At 53.2% G+C, this 18,337-nt stretch overlaps 1 protein-coding gene across 6 annotated transcripts in view; it reads right to left on the bottom strand.

Annotated features, from left to right (window-relative positions):
* Window positions 1-13,011, bottom strand: part of FAIM2 (Fas apoptotic inhibitory molecule 2) — a 32,359-nt gene extending 19,348 nt beyond the window's left edge. For 2 of the 6 annotated variants that reach the window (XM_081130878.1, XM_081130875.1), the window contains exons 1-5: window positions 12,506-12,610; window positions 9,170-9,362; window positions 6,383-6,486; window positions 5,895-5,959; window positions 5,437-5,490 (exon numbers count right to left, since the gene is read on the bottom strand). In XM_081130878.1, coding sequence (XP_080987004.1) covers window positions 5,437-5,490; window positions 5,895-5,959; window positions 6,383-6,486; window positions 9,170-9,362; window positions 12,506-12,520 — 431 coding nt within the window. In that variant the 5' untranslated portion in view covers window positions 12,521-12,610. Of the gene's footprint in view, window positions 1-5,436; window positions 5,491-5,894; window positions 5,960-6,382; window positions 6,487-9,169; window positions 9,363-12,505 lie in introns of all 6 variants that reach the window. The other 4 variants (XM_081130877.1, XM_081130879.1, XM_081130874.1 and 1 more) reach the window with 3 other exon arrangements.
* Window positions 13,012-18,337: the final 5,326 nt, after the last annotated feature.

The raw sequence follows: 18,337 nt of genomic DNA, 5'->3' as shown, positions 1-18,337 counted from the left end.
GCTCATATACATTGTTTTTTATGTGCCAGGCAGAGTGCTCAGTGCTTTATGGATATTAACTAATGTAATCCTCGTATCTTCTCTATGAAGCATGTTTTTCACTTAACAGCTGAGGCACAGTGAGGTCAGATGACTTGTCCAAGGTCATGCAGCTACCACGTGGCAAAGGCGGAATTAAAACCCAGGCACTCTGGCTCCAGAGTCCCAGCCCCACACTGCCTCCTTCAGGCCCTTCCCAGCCTGGAACTTCCCCACAACGATCTTGTTAGGTACTTTATTGTTGGTCTACCTTACGGGCAGGGGCAGGGGCAGGGGCAGGGGCAGGGCTCTTGTCTGTCCTGCCAGTGCCTGGCACAAGCAGGAAGTACCTGTGGCATGGATTTCTGGAACAGGTGGCTATGTCCAGTGGGAGACTGGCGGGGAGCTCAGGTGCAACTCAGAGATAGGGATTGAGGATTGAGGATTTTCTGAAGAGCAGTGGAAGTGGAGGCCAGTCCAGGAGGTAGAAGAAGGGGGCTGAGGACCCAAGGGTAGAGCATGCTCACACCGGTGCATGGTCTCCAGCACCCAGAAGGCTCTCAACATGGCACCTGCCATCCTTCCCAATCTCCCTCCTCTGTTCTCTCACTCATACACCACAGCAGCAATTCCAACCATCCTCCCCATCCCCAAACCTCCCAGACTCCCTCACTCTCCTGCATGGTCTGGCCTGATGTGTCCCAGAAAGATCTGAGATGGGGTAGGGCTCCCTTGGCTCCCTGCCTGCCACCTGCAACCATCATGTCATGCATCTACGTGTCCTTCCTCCTGTCCCTCCTCCCATGCCAGGCCAATACCCCTGGCCTGGGGTCTGTGCCCCACACCCTCAACTGCTACCTCTCCACCCACACAAACCTCCTTAGCTGTTTTCCATCTTTAATCAACATCTTCCCTGGTTTTAGCTACTGCCATCTTGGCCAGCTCACAGCCAAGCTTCTTGAAAAAGTTACCTCCACTCACTGGCTTCTCCATCTCCCCAACTACTCCCAACCCAACAACCTGACCCTAGCTTCACTTAATGAGAGCTGGCTTTGCTGTGTCTGTGTGACCTTGTTGAGTCCAACTGACATCTGTCAGTCTACATCTTACCTGACTTCTCCTCAACATCTGCTCTCTTCATCGTCTCCCTGGTTCCATAATGATCCATGCTTGTTCCCCTCCTACCTCCCTGACCACTCCTCAGTCTCCTTCAGAGCATCTCTAAATATGCCTCCTTCCTTCCATGCATAGGGTCCTGTGGGGCAAGTCTACCTTCATGCTCTCCCTGGGTGGGCTCACTCATTCACAGGACTGCCTTTATTAGGCAAATGCTCATGACTTACACACCTGTATTTCTGATCTAGATTTTCCCTCTCAACCTAAGACCTGAATATCCAACTGCTTACCAGGCAGACATGGCTGCTCAGAAATGCGCCAGACTCAACAGGTTAGACCCAAATTTGTACTCTTCTCTGCAATTCTCTTGCATCCCTATTGCAGAAGACATGCACCCTTCAAGTTACCCAACCAGAGGCCTCGGCATCATCCCTGACTCTCACTGCCATGCCTGACTAATCACCTAGACCTGTCGACCCTCCTACCCAGGCAGCTCTCAAATCCGTCCCCTCTTCTCCATTCCCACTACCATCCCTTTTGGTGGGCCACCTCTCTCCCTCTGGTCCTCCTGCCCCCTGCCCTACTTTCCACCCTCCAAGCTGCTGGCGGATCCGATCATGGGACTCCCGTTTAAAATTCTCAAAGACCTGGTGATGCCCTGCATGATCCACCCCAGCCCATCCTTCACCACACTCCACCCCTCCCTTTTCCCTTCTCATTGCCCTCTGCACCTCACACTCTGCTCCTACCAGAAAGGACCGACTGGCAAGGATGCCCGAGGTCTGGGTTGGAGGGGCCTCCTCTGTGCGTGCGCCATGGGTATACCTCAACTGAAGCCTGCACCCCCACATCGCACAGACCTGCTCATTGTGTATTCCTAACTTCTAACCCAGGGCCGGGTACTGCTTAGGGGATCTTTAAATACTTCTGGATGAAATGAAGGACAGGGATTGTAGAGTTGAAACAAGCCTATTTGGTTTGGTGAACAGGAGCCCTCCATTACCACCCTTTCCTATTCTTCAGTGGCTCTCAAATGATGTGGAACTTGTCACAGTGACTGGGGGCTCTTAGCACCAGGGCCAGGGCTGCTGCACATGCTGCTCCATGCGGGACAGTAGAATCTCCTGCCCTGGTTGAGAAACCGCCCAGCATCTGCTCTCTTTGGGACTCGCTTCAGTCATTAGTCAGTTGCTTCATCAACAATAATGCCTTGTCTTCATGTGTCCTGGGTGTGGGTCCTGTCCCCCTGACCAGAATGGAAGCCTCCTGAGGTCAAGGGTCCAGTCTCCTTTTCTCTCTGGTCCATAGCTCCTCAGCCCTCAAGACAAGTAGTCAGGAAGAAAGACGGAGGGACCAACAACCTGGGGTTATGGCGCAGCTCTGGAGCCTGACATAGTCACATCCCAGCTCTGCCGCTACTATCACGCACCCTTGAACAAATTACTTCATTGCAGAGCCCCAGTTTCCTCCTTTGGAAACAGGAATATTGGTACCAACTCACTGGGCTGCGAGAAGGATCGAATGAGAGAATGCACATCAAGCATTTAGCACTGGGCCTGGCACGAGTAAGGGCTTGAGGGTGGGAGTTGTTATTATTGTGGTAAGACTGACAGCTTCCTGGAGAGGCTCTGAGTCTCTGCCAACCCAAGCTCTGGTCTCTGCCTTTTCCTCCTCTGCCTGGTTCCCCCACCCCACCCCCATCCCCACCCCACAGCTCTTATTTATTCCCACTGCAGGGAAGCCCACAGTTCCCACTGCCGTGGCTCAGAGGGAGCAATCAGACAATAAGGCAAGAGCTCACCGAGGGGGATGACTAGGGCCTTGAGAAAGCTGAGCGGGGGGGGGGGGGGGGGGGGGGGCGGGGGGGGGCTAGAAGGCTGCCCTCCCAGGGGGCAGAAAATGAGTCACAGCAGAAGTGAGAGAAGACTGACTTGTGTGGCAGAGCCGGGCCCCAGGGCCTGGACTGGAGCCATGGTCTGTTTATAGAGTGTCAGGACAGAGGAGTGCGGCTCAGGTGGAGGCCCGCGTCTAATGCCAGTGTCCTCCCTGCCTGCCACGGGGGTGGCAGCAGAGCACCAAGGGCAAGCGCTAGAGTTTTGCCATCAGAAAAACATGGCTATGTGGCTTCAGAAGCAATAACTTCTCTCTGAGCCTCGATTTCCTCATCTGTAAAATGTAGGTAATGATACTGTTTGCCTTGGTAGGGTTGGTGTAAGAATCAAATGAAAATATCTGTAAAGCACTTAGCACAATGCCTCACACATTAAAAAAAAAAAAAAGAGATGTTTTACTCTTATTTCTCTTAAGGGCTTAATATGTTGGAGGACGTGAGACTACTAGAGGCCTCAGACCAGGAGGCAGATTCAGGGGGCAGGGTGAATGGTGTTGAGGGTGAGGAGGGGCAGGACAGGCAGAGCCACAGGCTGCTTTTCTGGATAAAAGGGCAGCATCGTGGTGGTGGGATTCTCAAGCATCTTGAAGGCTTTGTGACACCCCATGAAAAGCACGTGGTCCGTGACCGCTTCCTACTTCTCTCCGCCCCTCCCACCCCTGAGCCAGGGAGGGCATCCCTGTTTTCTGCCTTGAGATGTAGAGGAGGCATTGATAAAGCTCACCATTCAGAGGCCAGATACTCTTGCCCACTCTCAGTGGGGTGGACTCTGCCTCCACTTCCAAGCTTGCTCATATCTGGGCTGTCCCCCTGCCACCATCTGCTCGGGACATGGTGTCCTGCAGACCCTCCCATAGAAGGGCCTGGCGAAGGGCCTGGGGACTCCATTCCCGAGTTCTCAAGACACATGAGGCTGCCAAGCAGTGCTGACGTGCTGGGAGCCATGCCAACCTGCTGCGTGAGCTGGCCTGGGTGGCAGTCCCTGGGGCCTCATTAGCTTTACCACACAGTGCCTCCCAGTTCCCCAAGACGCATGCCTCCTGCCTTGTCTGCAGACAAGCCCTGTCTCTTGTGCCCTAAGAAAGGCTCTGGGTGTGACATCTCCTCCCTTGAGACCCCCAACTTGACCAAGACATCCCTTCACTTCCCTGTTTCTCTGAGGAGCCCCAGAGGCAGAAGGAGTCTCCTTCCCATCAGCCTTTGGCTGGCTTGTGTGAACTCTAGGCCACTCTAGGATTGTTCTGGGACTGGGTGGTCCAGCAGGCTTTGAGGTGAACCCACGTTCTCACCTGATCCTTTTCTGTGAACAGGCCTGGGACAGCCCCAGTGTGCAAGCTCCTTGGCCAGGCATTCAAAGTCTCTACCCCATAAATCCCCATGTTCTCTGAGATATCCTGGATTCCCTGCATGGAGCCTCTGGCCCTCTGACAATCTAGTCTTAATTTACTAAATGTACCAATGCAGTCTGGTTGCCATGCTGTTGCTTAAGCCACTCCAGTCTCCATCCTTTGAGGTGCAGCCCCAGTGTGGACTGAGGGCTTGGTGTAGCAGGCTCACGAACCTTCCCTCGTCTCCTCCTTTGAACCCCAGTCTTTCACATGCTGCTTTATGCACTCATGACCCTCCCCTGCAGAGGTCTCCTCCCCAGCAGCCCCAGTACAGAGCTGGGCTCACAGTAGGTGCTGAAGGAGACTCTGGTGAGAGCAGAATTGTCCAGGATGACCCTTTCATTGCCCAGATAGGAGGGTCAGAATCACCTACACCATCAAACCTCTTCTTTCCAGTTACCTGCCACATTCCTTAAAGAGTATAGAACAACCAGGAGCTGAGTGGGTTGAGAGGAAGGGAGTCTGACAGGCAGAGGGATTAAGAGCACAAGCCTCAACCTGAATTCTGGGTTTGAATCCCAGCTCCCACCACTAACTAGCTGAGTGACCTTGGGCAAATTACTTAACCTCTCTGGTAGTAATCATACCCTGTAGATTTGAGAAATGAATTCAGTACCATACATCAAGCACATAGAACAATGCCCAGCCCTTATTAGGCACTCTGTAATTAATAATTCAATTAGTAAGCATTAATAACAATGTTAATAAGAGTAGCAACATTATTATTAGTGTGAGCCACTGTGTCTCCCACTTCCCCTTCTCTTCAGGGCCAAGGTCTGAGTCTCTCCAGCCATGGCCCCAGCCCCACCCTTCCCTCCTTATGCAGGCACCAGAACCTACGCCCACTTCCTCCCTTCCTAAGACCTAAACACCTCAGAAGGGCCCTTCTGGTCTCACACTTGTGAGAACAGTTCCTGTTGAGTGGGGAGAGGCCATGGGCTTGTATTCTTTCAACAGAGATTTCCCACCCTGTGTGGCTGAGGGTTCTCTGGGAAGGGGCCTGGGGGCCTGGGATATACTCACTAGGATGCCCAGTACCAGCCTGGGTTAGCCTGGATATAGTCCTTAACAGGGTCACTGCAGAGAAGGGAGGGAGAAAACAAAAATTTATCCTCTGTTTCTATTTCTGGTTCAACATCTGCACCTCCCCCCACCCCAGTTCATAGGACTTGAGAGAAAGAAAGAAGGGGTGCACCCCTGGGGGCTTAGGAAGCCCAGCCACAGTCCCAGGCTACACCTCAAAATGCTGGGTGTGGGGCTGGAGGATCTGAGAGAGACCCAGAGGCAGCAGGTCCACCCTACACTGGTTGCAGGACTCCTATGTGTGCACTGTCTAAGGTTCTCCCCAGGCACGAGGAGGCCCACTGCCCCACACAAATCTCTTCAGGCAAATGTTCCAAGAGAAGTCTGGTTCTGGGACCCCCGCCCCAGGCCTGGCCACAGCCAGCCCCCGAAGGTGCTGGTCTACAATGCCAACTCACCAGAAGGTAAAGAGAGCCACAACAGCCAAAGTCACCAGCAGCTGGATCAGCAGGATAGTATACACCTGGGGGTGGGAGGGGGTTCCTTGTTTGAGGTCAGGGAAGAGCAGGTCCCCAGCGAAGCTCAGGGAGGCCCCAGCTTCCCTATGACTCAATCTCCTCTCCAGACCCACATCCTATGCCCTCCACCCTCCTTCCTGAGGGTCAGTGGAACAGATCCAGGACAAAGTAAAAGGGGAGTAAAGACGGCCCAGAGCCCACACCCATAGGTGAAGGGGCCCCCCAGATCTGGAGGGGAGATGGTGTATTTAGGAGTTGCAGGGGCGGTGGTGGAACCTAAGGAGGTACTTCCCCGCAGGTGCCGTCAGCTGGAATCACGAGAGAAGGCGAAACTGTGGCCTCTGCAGCAGAGGGCTGGGCCAGGGGCTTTTCAAGGGGCTCCCCACACCCAGCTCCTCAGTTCTAGAGAGTTGGGGAGAGGCAGTTACCTTTCTGATGAAGACTCGGCGAACTTTCTGGTCATCCCAACTGAAGGTGGTGAAGAGCTCATGGTGTCCTGTGGAGAAACCACTCTCATAACTGGAGCTGCTGCCTGGGTGGGTATGGGGAAGGCCGTTAGAGCTGCAACACCTGTAAACGCTGCTCAGAGCTGCCTTTGTCAAGCTGGCTCTCTGCACCAGCCGAAGCCTTTCCCTTCAGCCCCATTCTCAGCCCCACACTCCATCTCTAGATCTCTCCCCGCAGTGCTGCTCATCTTGCCTGTTCTGAGTCCTGAGAGTGAACCGCCATCCCCCTTCCTCTTCCCTCCACCCTAGCTGGGGCTCCCTGGGGACTACGCTCTGACACACAAATGCGACCCTTCCCTTCTGTGTCCCCCACCGCCTCCTTGCACATTTGGTCTTCCTTGTGGCAAAGAATCAGAGAGGGACAGATGTAATTCCAGGACAACCTAGCACATCCCAGGGTCAAAGGTCCTGATCCCAGCTTGCTCTAAGGCCCTTGGGATGGAAACTGGGACGAGTTGGATGGGTGGACCTGCTGGTGCTCTAGCTGGGAACCAGGGCAGGGGGAAACTGGAGGGGAAATAAAGCCAGGGCAGGGCAAGAAGTGGGTTGTGGGTGGGAATGAAGTTTTAGGGGTTGGTCCCAGAGCTCAGGCTTTCAGAAGAGCATGGGCTCCAGAGTCAAACAGACCCATATTTGCCTCCTCCTCTGAGACCAACTGTGTGAATGTGAACAAATGACCAGCCCTCTCGGAGTCCTGTCTATGAAATGGGTCAGTGAACCCACCTCCTGGGGATGAAACGAGATAAAAGTGAAAGCCTGTGGTTCTCTGTGCCCGACAGTGACTATGTGCCCTCCCCCTTGTGCCCCTTGTCTGGGCCATTCCTGAGGCCTCACATGTGTCCACTCTGCTCTCCTTCACTGTCTCCATCAGTTTTCCATGTACTTCTTCCCTCCACAGTAATAGCCTCAGTCTTGGTCTTTCAAAGCTGACCACGACACTGCCCTGCTTCAGGCTCTTCCATAGCTCCCCACTGCTTTTCACTCAAGTTCAAGTTCTTTAAGAAAGCCTCCACAGCCTCTCATGAGCCCTCCAGCGTCACTTCCCATTATCCCTTCCTACTTTCTTCAGCCATTTTTCTCGGCCACGTGTTCTCTTAATACTGGGCCTTTGTACAGTGCATTATTTCAGCCTTGAACACTCATTTCCCTACCTCTTTACCGGGATAACTCATGCCATCCTTCAGGACTCAAGGCAGATACCCTTTCCTCCAGGAAGTCTTCCCTGACTGTCAGGCAGGTTAGGTAAGTTGCCCAGGCCTTTATCACTACATCTGTTTCACTGTATGGAAGTTGTCTGTTTACTTGTCTATACAGTCAGCTCTGTGAGGGCAGGTCTTGCAAATAGATGCATCCTCAGAAATGAGCTCAGTGCCAAACACAGTGCCTGGGACACACTTAGTAAATGTTTGCCACATGTTGACCGAAATGACCTGACTTCTTGTCCTGACAGTTCCTCGGAAAACATTCTTTAAGGCAGCCAGTTCTGGCAACCAGGATATGGGCAAAGAGGGAGGGGAGAGAGGAGGACCTATTGTAAACCTGGGCCCTGGACACCCTCACTCTCTTATCCTTCACTTCTTGTTCATGTTCTTTCTGTCTGCATCCCCCCACCAAGGTCTGAACGGCCAGGCCATGGAGGGGGAGAAAAGAGAGAAACCAGTCCTGTGGGCATCTGAGGCAACGAGACGGGCTCCCACAAATACCAGACCTTCATTGGCCCTCCAGTTGTTCACGGTGGCATAGTTCGGCTTAGGTCTAGGACGAGAGGTTTTGTGGTGAGTAGTGTTGACCATGGTGACTACTCCTTGTGGGTAGAGTCTGGCTAAGGCATTGTCCCTGGGATCCCTTCTAGAATTCTGCTGTGGGTGGGGGTGGAGGTTGACAATGTGGGGGAGGGGCCTTGAGGGGCTGCTGAGGAAGCTGAAGGGGCTGAGGAAGATTTGAGAGGGGGCCCTTCTGTACAGCTTGTGGGGAGCTATATGTTCCAAGCCCTGAGGCAAAGCTCCCACAAGCTGCTCAACTTAACACAGGGGCTCCTACTAGCTACATTTCTGGGTCTGCAAGGGACTGGCATCAGCCTGGGTGAGTCTGCCTATGAATGATGCCTAGTTGTGAAGGACACTGAAGCTAGCACCCCCATGCCTTCCCACATCATGCCCCCAACAAGGGCCTGGGGAAGGGAAGAGAGACAGGAAAGTGATGGGTGCAGTGGATCCTCAGGCCTCTGGCCCCCAACACTCCTGGGGCCTCCATGGTGATGTGTCCCCACTGAGGTTTCAAATCAAGTAAACACACTGCACCCCACTCACGCGGAGCCTGGCCAGCTGCAGCACAACAGCACCCCTTCCTGCATCCACTCTGTCCTCCCCCTCATTCCTTTTCTGCACCCCTTTCTTCTAGGAGAGTCTTTCTAGACTAGCCCCTGGTTTTCCTCCCTGGATCTGTCCCCTCTGCCCTAGCATGGTGAGTTGAAAAAGTCCCCTGGTCCCCATCCAAAAGCACTCTGCAGACATTGTGTTTCTCCCTTTTCATGGAGTCCTCCTTGACCTACCTTCTGAACAGTCCTCCAAATCTCAAACCTCTGACAACAGAGCCTCATACAACAACCATACAGTGCATCTATTTCTGGGCAACTTCCTTCTACCCAGTTTTCCATGCGAGCCCACCTCTCCCCTTGATCCCACAGCCTCCAGGAGCTGAGAGACTTACTAGGGTCCACATAGGCCCAGCTGGGGTGGAGAGGCACAGCTGAAGGGGCTTCGGGGAAGGCCCCTGCCTTCAGCCCCTCCCCAGAGGTGGCCTCCTCATAGGAAGGCGGGGCTGAGGGCACTGCTGGAGCCTCCTTCTCATCGTTGGCCTGCTGCTGCCCCTCGGTCCCAGGGGCCTTGTTAGCCACGGAGAGCTGTGGGGTAGAGGCAGAGAGAGGCAGTTACTAGGGAAAGGTGCCTTCCAAGCCCTCCTCACCAAGCCTTCTGTTCAATTTTGGAAGTTTTATAGGTACTTTGTCACCTGTACAAGGAAGGAGGGGGTGCAGACAAGAATCTCCCTATTTTTGTGGTTTATGTATGCAATGAAATATTATTCCACCTTAAAAAAAGAAGGAAATCCTTCCAGATGTGACCACATGGATGAACCTGGAAGACATTATGCCAAGTGAAATAAGCCAGTCACAGAAAGACAAATACTGCATGATCTCACTACATGTGGACTCTAAAAAGTCAAACTCATAGAAGCACAGAGAACAGTAGTTGCCAGAGGTTGGGAGATGGGGGAAATGGGGAGGTGTTGGTCAAGGGGTACAAAGTTTCAGTTTTGCAGGATGAAGAAGTTCTGAGGATCTAATGTACAGCATGGTGACTATAGTTAGCAATACTGTCTGGTGAACTTAAAATCTGCTGAGGGTAGATCTAAGTGTTCTTGCCACAAAAAAAGAGGGAACTATGTGGAGTGATGGATATGTTAAATAGCTTGATTGTGGTGATAATTTCACAATGTATATCAAAACATCAAGTTGTAAACCTTAAATATATACAATCTCTACTTGTCTCTTATACCCCAATAAAGCGGGGGGGGGGGGGGAATCTCCCTCTTTTATAGATGGGAGAACTGGGCTCCAGGAGGGCCAGGGCTGGCCAGGCACACACTGGAACTGGGATGAGAACTGAGAAAGGAGAAAATTCTTAGGGAACCCCGCTCATTGGTGGTGACTGTTCCCAGGGCAGGGATTGGGTTTGTATGGTTCCACTGTTTCTCTGGGGTCCAATGAGGGGTCTGGCACACAGTAAGCCCTCAAAAATATTATTGAATGAAAAAGTTCTCTCATTTAATCTCCCTGCTACCTTGCTAGTTGTAGGTTGACCTCTGTTTTAAAATGAGGGAACTGAGGATCAGAGAGAAGAATGACCCGTCCAAGGTCACAGAGCCACATGTGGCCACTGGGCTGCAGAGCCCAGGCACCATCCACTGGGACTGGCCTCCTTTGGCTGGGCTGAAGACAACCAAGGACAGTGAGGATGGGAAAGCGGGGAAGTTGAAGGCGGGGGAGAACAGGGAGAAAAGAGGAAGGGGAATGGGGACTGCAGAGCGGAGGAAGGACAAGAGGCCCCACTGAGAGTTTTGTTCTGACCTTGTCTACTGGAATCTCAGACTAAATCAGAAGAGAATCACAGAATGTCACTACTGGAAGGATCTCGGAAGGCATCTAATTTAGCCCCTTCTTTCATTTTACAGATGAGGAAATAGGTCCAGGGAGAAGCGTGACCGTGGCAGGTTGAAAACTCAAGTCCATTTACATTCAGATGTGCCCCCTGTCCCACAATGTACGTATTTAGCTTTGGAGAAAGGATATGAGCTCTGGGGGCCTGAATGATGTTACCAGAGGAGGGCAGATTGAGGTGGAGGGGTGGTATGAAAACTGAAACAGTAACAAAAGGACTGAGCCTTAGAAAGTAGGACTTAGGTCTGACTCCAAAATGAATGTGTTAAACCTGAAGGGCTACTGAGGAAGGCCGCAGAGGCCCTTTTTGCAGGGTGCATCCAGCTGAGGCAGCCCAGAGTAGGACAAGCACCAGATCTCTGCTCTCATCCAGCCCTGAAGACTATTGAACTGGAAGGGTCTATTCCATCACTAGAAAGCCTGTGAGTAAGCTGGGGGCGAGAGGCAGAGGAGGCAGGGGTAATACATTCAGCCCAGAACAGGAAGCAGGGTCAGCAAAGTGCCTGGTGGAGGTGGAGGTAGGGAGTGGACGGGGAGGATCAGGAGAGAGGGGAGCTTTAATTTTCACAAAGGTGAACACCTCCCTCCCCCACTCCAGGCTCCTTGGGGAAGGGCCTCCAAGCTTAGGCTTGTGGGAATGGGGCCTTGGCTCATCTGCTTCCTTCCCACTTCCCAACCTCCATGATCACCCAGACCACAAGGGTAATGCCCAGAACCAAGGGTCAGCCCCCGGAACAAGGTCCTCTGAGCCCAGACCCAGGGCTCATGCCTGGGAAAAGGATGATCACTTCTGATTTCAGCCCTGTCCAAGCTGGTCCCTTCACCAGCCCCCACCCTGACACTCAGTCACCTAGAGTCTCCTGGGCTTTGCCCCCCATACACACACACACACACCTGGCATTCCCAGTGAGGTCTGCCCAATGGCAGGAGGTGGTATCACCCAGTGACATCATTTTGAGGCCTGATGAGCTTAAAAACAGGGAGAGGAGGGTCTGAGAGCCCAGGCAAGGCTGCCATTGGCTCTGAGCTCATCTCAGAAAAAAGAAGGGGAGTGTAAGGGAGGTCCCTGTCTGTTTTCTCAGCTCAATCCTTAGCACCCCCAAACAGAAGGCCAGAGGACCCTCCCCCTTCACCCCAGGCCCTGGTGGTTGTATAATTCCACAGGCTGTTGATGTTACATAACCCTACTAGGCCAGCCAACTCTCTGCCTCAACCCTTCCCCTACATTTTAGGCCTAGAACCGGAAAAAAAGAGAAGACATTTTATCTGGTCCCATCCAGTCCTTGACTGGCCAAAACCAAAACAAAAATTAGAGCATCCTGATGCAGAGTTGCCATAGTAACCCCTTAACCCAGGTGATGTATCCAGATGTGGAATAATAACAGGGAGTTGGGTGGGGGGTGTTTCTGTGGAGGGCACGAAAGATGAGCTAACATTAGGGTTGGAATTGGACCAGAAGGGGATGCTGGATAAGAAGTGCCCCTCAGGGCTCACCCTGGCGAACACACATACTCACACACGCATACACACACGGACACCCAGGCTGACTCTTCAAGGGGGGCTGGGCGTCTGTGCAGGGCGCTGGGATGTGAAAGCAAGGGGTGGAAGGGAGACAGGGGAGGAGAGGTGAGCCTGGTGGGCAGGAAGAGGCCCGGACCCTTTCCATGAAATGGGTCTTTTGGTTCTCTGACTTCAGCAAGGACCACAGAGTACCTTTCCACCAGGGCCAGGGGAGGATGCTTATAATGGTTCAGAGAGCTTGCCGAGGATGACAGGGAGCCGGGAAGCCCGAGGATGGAGGATGGTGCAGGCGGGGGAGATGCCGGTACCTTTCCCTGGGTCATGGTGCCGTCTCTTGGGGAAGGGGTCCCGGCAGCCTGCCTGCGTCTCTTCCTTTCTCCGCGTGGGTTCTAGCAACATCCACTGCAGCTGGGCCAGGCGGACCGGAACGTACCATCCGGGCGCGGGGGGAGGAGGGGACGGGGGCGGGTCCGAAGGCTGCAGAGGAGGCCTCTGCGGACTCGAGAGCCAGCGGAGGAGGCGGTGCACCGCCCCCTCCTCCAGGCCCCTCTTCCCTCTTCCCTCACCCCACCCCCCGGACCCGGGGCGCGCGCCGCGCAGCAGCCCAAATGGATAGGTCCGTGCGGGCGGGAGGAGGCGCGGGGACCCGGTGACACCCCTGGCGGCTGATGCTGCCTGCGGGTAACTGGAGCTGAGTGTCGGGGCCTCATTTCTCCACCATCTCTGCCACTAACAGGCTCTGCCCGTGCCCCTGCCTCTTTTCCCCGCCCTCTTTGGATGCAGCCCTTATTTCTGCCTCCATCTCCATTTCCCCTCTTATCATCTCTATTTCATCATCCGCGGTAGATTGGGAAAAGTCTCCGACGACGGCTTGTCTACCCTCCCCGGCTTCTAACAAGGCGCCAAGTTCCTATGGACCTTTAGGCAAGCCAGGTGGACACCCCTCCTTGCCTCTGTTTTCTCATCTGTGAAATGGGAGCGAGAGGCCCCTTAATGCCTTGTCACAGAGACATGGTGTGGGAAGATCAGTTTCTGTTCTTTATACCCCTGCTGGGACATTTTACCAGGTGCTTCTGGGGACACCTCTAATTCTGTTTCAAAGGCTCTCCAACCCCCTGTGCTGCTCCTTTTCTGCCTCCACTGTCAGCATCAATCACCCCATCTCCATCATACCCCCATCCCAGGGCCTGCCCATTGCCTTTTCCAGGCTTGTCCTTGGGGCTCGGCCATCACCAGGCCCTGTTTTCCGCAGCTACCGCAGTGTTACTGTGGGGCTTGCGATCTCAAAAGCTGGGCTTAAGTCCCAATTTAGATACCTACTGGCCGCGTGACTTTGGCAAGGCCTTAACCTCTCTGAGCTGCAGCATCTCCAATAGAAAGGAGGGCGACAGCGGAGCTCTGTCCATCCTAGATTGACTATAAGACACACGGGTTATGGCGGTGGGCACACAGTTTATGCCTCCTCCCAGAGCGTCCGAGGCTGCCCCAGCATGAAGACTCAGAGAACTGCCTAAAAGAAGGATCTGAACCTCACAGGATGGACTGGTGCAGGTGGGGGTGTCCCCTTACCTTCTGCTTCCCTGTTAACAACCAGCTGGACCACCTAATGACCTGTGAGAAAGCAGGGCCCTGGGTAGGCAGGTAAATTACTGAAGGCTTTATTCCACCTCTACTTGCCTTTTGTCCCGGACTCCATAACCACCAACTTCCCCACACACACTTAAGCCTGGGCCTCCCATTCCAGAGGCTTTCTAAGCCCCTATAAACCTGTCCGCCTCCCTGTCCCCTCTCTCCTCCCAGCCCTGCTCCTGGAGCTCTTCCTCCCACAAGCTGTCCCTGCACAGCCCCCCCCCCCCGCCCCTGTGCACTGCTATTTGAGCTCTGCCTGGCCATTCCAGATTCTGGCCTGCCCCTCCCTCTCCGCACCTGTGTTTTGGAATGTTTTCCTTCTCCTGTTTGATAGATCAAGTGCCACCTCCTTCAGGAAACCTCCTTGGCCCCTAATCTGGGTTAGATGCTTTTTCCTGTAGTTTCACCCTGACATAACACCTGTCACATAGCACTGTGGAGCTTCTTTATCTGCCTCCCCATTAGACTCCAAGGAAGCCTGTCTCTAGCAGGTATTATGTCAACAGTACTGAGTACCAGGCATGTGAAACACACTCAATAAACCCCAGCTATTACTATTACCCAGACACAGAGCCTGACTTTATGTAGGCCTCAGCATTTTCAGATGTTTGTGTAATCTCACCTGCTCCTTTTCTCCTCCTGCCACACATTCATTCTGCTCCTGCCACACATTCCTCTTGACTATTCTTTGACTGGGCCAAGCATACTCTTAGTTCAGGGTCTTTGCACTTGCTGTGTCTTCTGCCTGGAATAGCTATAGATTTTTGCATGGCTCAGTCCCTCACTTCATGTCTCTGTTCAGACATCACCTTATTGGGAAGGGCTTCCTGATCTTATACAAGTAGCCCTTAACCTCCCCCCGCCAGCTCATTGGACAGTCCCTTTTTCCTAACCTAGCTTAATTTTTTTCCATGGCAGTTGTCACTTCTGACATATATTTTTTGTTTAGTCCATCCCCCCACCCCCCCATCTCTCACTAGCATATCAGCTACATGAGAGGAGGAGTTTTGGGGAGATTTGTCATTGTTCTACATTCATGGGCTAAAATAGTAGTAGGCGCTTAATAAATGTTTGAATGACTAAAGTACATTATACAATATCTTTATATTCCTCAGACCTTTTGACATAGTCAGTGCTATGATGTTTCTCAGGTGTTGGACTCTGTTACCTTGACATCACTGATAGGCCTCCATTACGTGGTCTTTGGGCATTGCCTAGATATTGGAACGTTTGTGTAACACTCCTCTGGCCGCTGGTGGCAGCAAGGTGTGGTCCATAGCACGCCTCAGAGTCAGGCAGCCTTGGTTCGAATCCCAGCCTCTCTACTTCAAAGCTCCATGACTCTGGACAAGTTAGTTCCCATCTCTGAGCCCCAGTTTTCTCATTTGTAAAATGAGGGACAGAGAGAGTACTGACTTCTTAAGGTTGTAGAGTGGATTAAATGATGATGTATGTAAAGTGCTTCACATAGTGCCAATGTGAGCTGTTTGATTGGCCGTAAGAGTTCTGCAAATGCTCTAGTGAAATAATTGATCTCCACCCTCACGGGCGGCTCAGTCTCACTTATTCATTCATCGCATGTGCCGCGCCTCCCTCTGTGTGCCACTGTGGTAGACGCTTTGGTGGTTGCAAGAGGAATCAGACTTTGCGGCCTCTCTTTGAGGAGGAAAGGTCCACTCAGAGCTCACCCCATGTGCTGGGGTGGGGGCAGGTGATGCAGGACAGGTAGAGGGAGGGGTGCCTGAGGGCAACAGTGAGGGCTTCCCCAGGGGAACTTGTTGGGGTCACACCCTTGAATTTCTAGTCTAGGGATGGGCTCTCTTCTGTTTGCACGAGGTGGGGCAGTGGGGGGAATTTCAAGGTGTATTAATTTTTTTTTTTTTAAATCCTCACTGAAGGATATTTTTTCCATTGCTTTTCAGAGAGAGTGGAGAGTGGAAGGGGGGTGGAGAGAGAGAGAGAAACATCTATGTGAGAGAGACACATCAATTGGCTCCCTCCGGCTCATGCACCAACCAGGGCCGGGGATGGAGCCTGCAGCTGAGGTACGTATCCTTGGCCAGAATTGAACCTGGGACCCTTCAGTCCGTAGGCCGATTCTCTAACCACTGAACCAAACCGGCCAGGGCAAATTTTAAGGTGTTTTGAGCAGGAAATAACGTGCTCCAAGTCATGCTTCAGAAAGACCGAACTGCTGTAGTAATTTTTGCCATTCAAGTGTTTCCTTAAACAAGAAGGGAAGAAGGACCAGCCTGTGAGCAGCACGTGGCAGGGACTGAATAAGGGCACCACTGAGGGTGCGGGGACGAGTGTGCAGATTTTGTACAAGGACAGAGGCTGGCAGCCCGGACTTTGGAGCAGGCTGCCTGGGCTCTAATCCTGGCCCTCCTGGCCCTCCAGATGCTGCACTTATCTGTGCCTCAGTTCCCTCATCTGTAACATGAAGGTGGTGAGTTCATATTGCTAAAGAACTTAGAATGGAGCCAGGCACACACGTGTTCTATATGTGTTTGACAGTTTAAAAATAAGACAGATGATCCAGGGGCAGAAAAGATGGGGAGAGGCAGACAGCTTAGGGCAGGACTGACGGGACTCAGGAAGAGGCTGAACATGGGACAAAGAAGAGGAGTCAGAAGGGATGGAGGTTTAGAGGCTGAGTCTCTGGGAGAATGGTGCCATTGTTAAAAGGAAGGATGGAGTTGACATGTTGGTGGGCTCAGGCTGAGTTTGCGGTGCCTTTGAGACACCCAGGTGGAGATGTCCTGTAGGCAATCGGATAGAGGCTCCTGATGTCCAGGAGAGAGGTCCCAGCAGGCCTTCTACAGCTCTAGGCACCACACACTGTGTTTTAGGGGAATTTCACTTCTCTTCCTACCCTGCAGCGAAACCCTGGTCTCATGGAGTTGAGCAGTGTGGCTGTGGAGGACTGGACTGGATTTGGGGGTTTGGGACTCTTTGGTCATTAGTATGTAACCACAAGTAAATGGCGCTAAGGAGAGAAAAGTGGGGAGAGCAGGCCCAAGGCAGCATCTGAGGGTTGGGGAAGACAGGAGGAAGTTCTTTCCTCCTCCAGAACTTCCCTTCATCACCTCCACCGGACTGTGGTGAGTAGAGGGATTAAAAGATCCTAAGTGAGTGTTTTCAGGGCTGCTTCTGGGGGGCTGGGAGGTGTGGGCCCAGCTGTTTCCTCTCTCTTCCTTTCAGGCCTACGCCATGAGGGCCCATCCTGTTCCACTGTTCTGCTCTGGTTGCCGGCCAGGTCTGTTAGGGACAAGTGCCAGGGAGAGGAGGGGCTGAAGGTGTGGACAGAGGCAATGCTTCTCATTTTATAGCCATAGAAATAAAAAGCCAAAGATGATGACATACCCAAAGTTACATGACATTTTGGGGGCCAAGCCAAGGTAAGAAGAGTCCATTAGCCCAAGAGTGTGTCAATGGAACTTAGACTGAGCATGGGGGAGGAGCTGGGAGTCCTAAGTGGGCAGAATCAGAGCTACCCAGGCACCTCTTCCCAGATCCTCACTGATAACCCCCAACCACGGACCTGCACGCCCAGCTTGCACCAGCCTCTGCCCCCCACCTCTGCCTCCCCAGGGTGAAGAGAGAACCTGTCCCTTTGAGGCCAGTGATGGGGTGGGGCAGAGGCAGGCACTAGAGCCCAGGTTGCTCACAGTAGGCAGGTTTCTGCAAGAAGTGGTGGCCCAGCTGAGCTCTGGCATCCCAACCCGCCGTGCCATGCTGAGTGTACCTGTGCCTCAGCCATGGCTAACTCCACAAATTTCAAAGCCTGTCATTGCCGTGCAGGTCCAAGACCCCTATGACTCTCGCTGCTATCCATACAGGCCTTTCCTACTTCCCCCTCCCCCCAGCGGCCCTATAGCAAAGAACCAGACATCCTGCTGGCCAGCCACAGCCCCGTTGCACAACTCCTCTTTTGGAGGTTTCCATTCCTGCCTCCCCACCCTCCTCACGTCATGACGCACTGCCTGCCCAGATACAGTCTCCAAGGCACGGACAGGAGGCCTTGGCAAGCATCAACACCCTTCTTCTCGGCTGCAGGATTGCTTAAGGTGTGGAGCCACATTCCTGCCTCTCCCTTTCCCCCCTTCCAGCCCACCATTCCGGGGCTCTTGTTAGGAACTGGGTCAGAGGAGCAAAGTGTAGAGTCGATTTCTGATCTCCTCATGCCCAGCCCCCCCTGCTCTGCTGCCCTCCACAGTATCCCGGCCCTCCAGAAGTCATTTCCCTCCTCGGGGTCTTGGTGTTGGGGCCTGCCCGCCCTGATTCCTGAAACAGTCACAGGTTCTGCTACAGTCACATGCTGTGCTATATATAGGTGCCCTTCTGCTTCTCCAGCAGATGGAGAGCTCCTTAAAGTGAGGACTGCGTATCGCGATCCTTCTAGCCCCACCCCATCTCCTCCTCCTGTTAGAGTTCAGTGGTGAAGAGCACGGGTTTTGGAATCAGGTCCATCTGGGTGCAAAGAGGTGACCTTGCCACTTACTAGATGA

The sequence above is a fragment of the Miniopterus schreibersii genome (genome assembly GCF_964146895.1).
Source record: "Miniopterus schreibersii genome assembly, chromosome: 2".
NCBI classification, from domain to species: Eukaryota; Metazoa; Chordata; class Mammalia; order Chiroptera; family Miniopteridae; genus Miniopterus; species Miniopterus schreibersii.
This window is presented reverse-complemented; position numbering and strand designations above follow the sequence as displayed.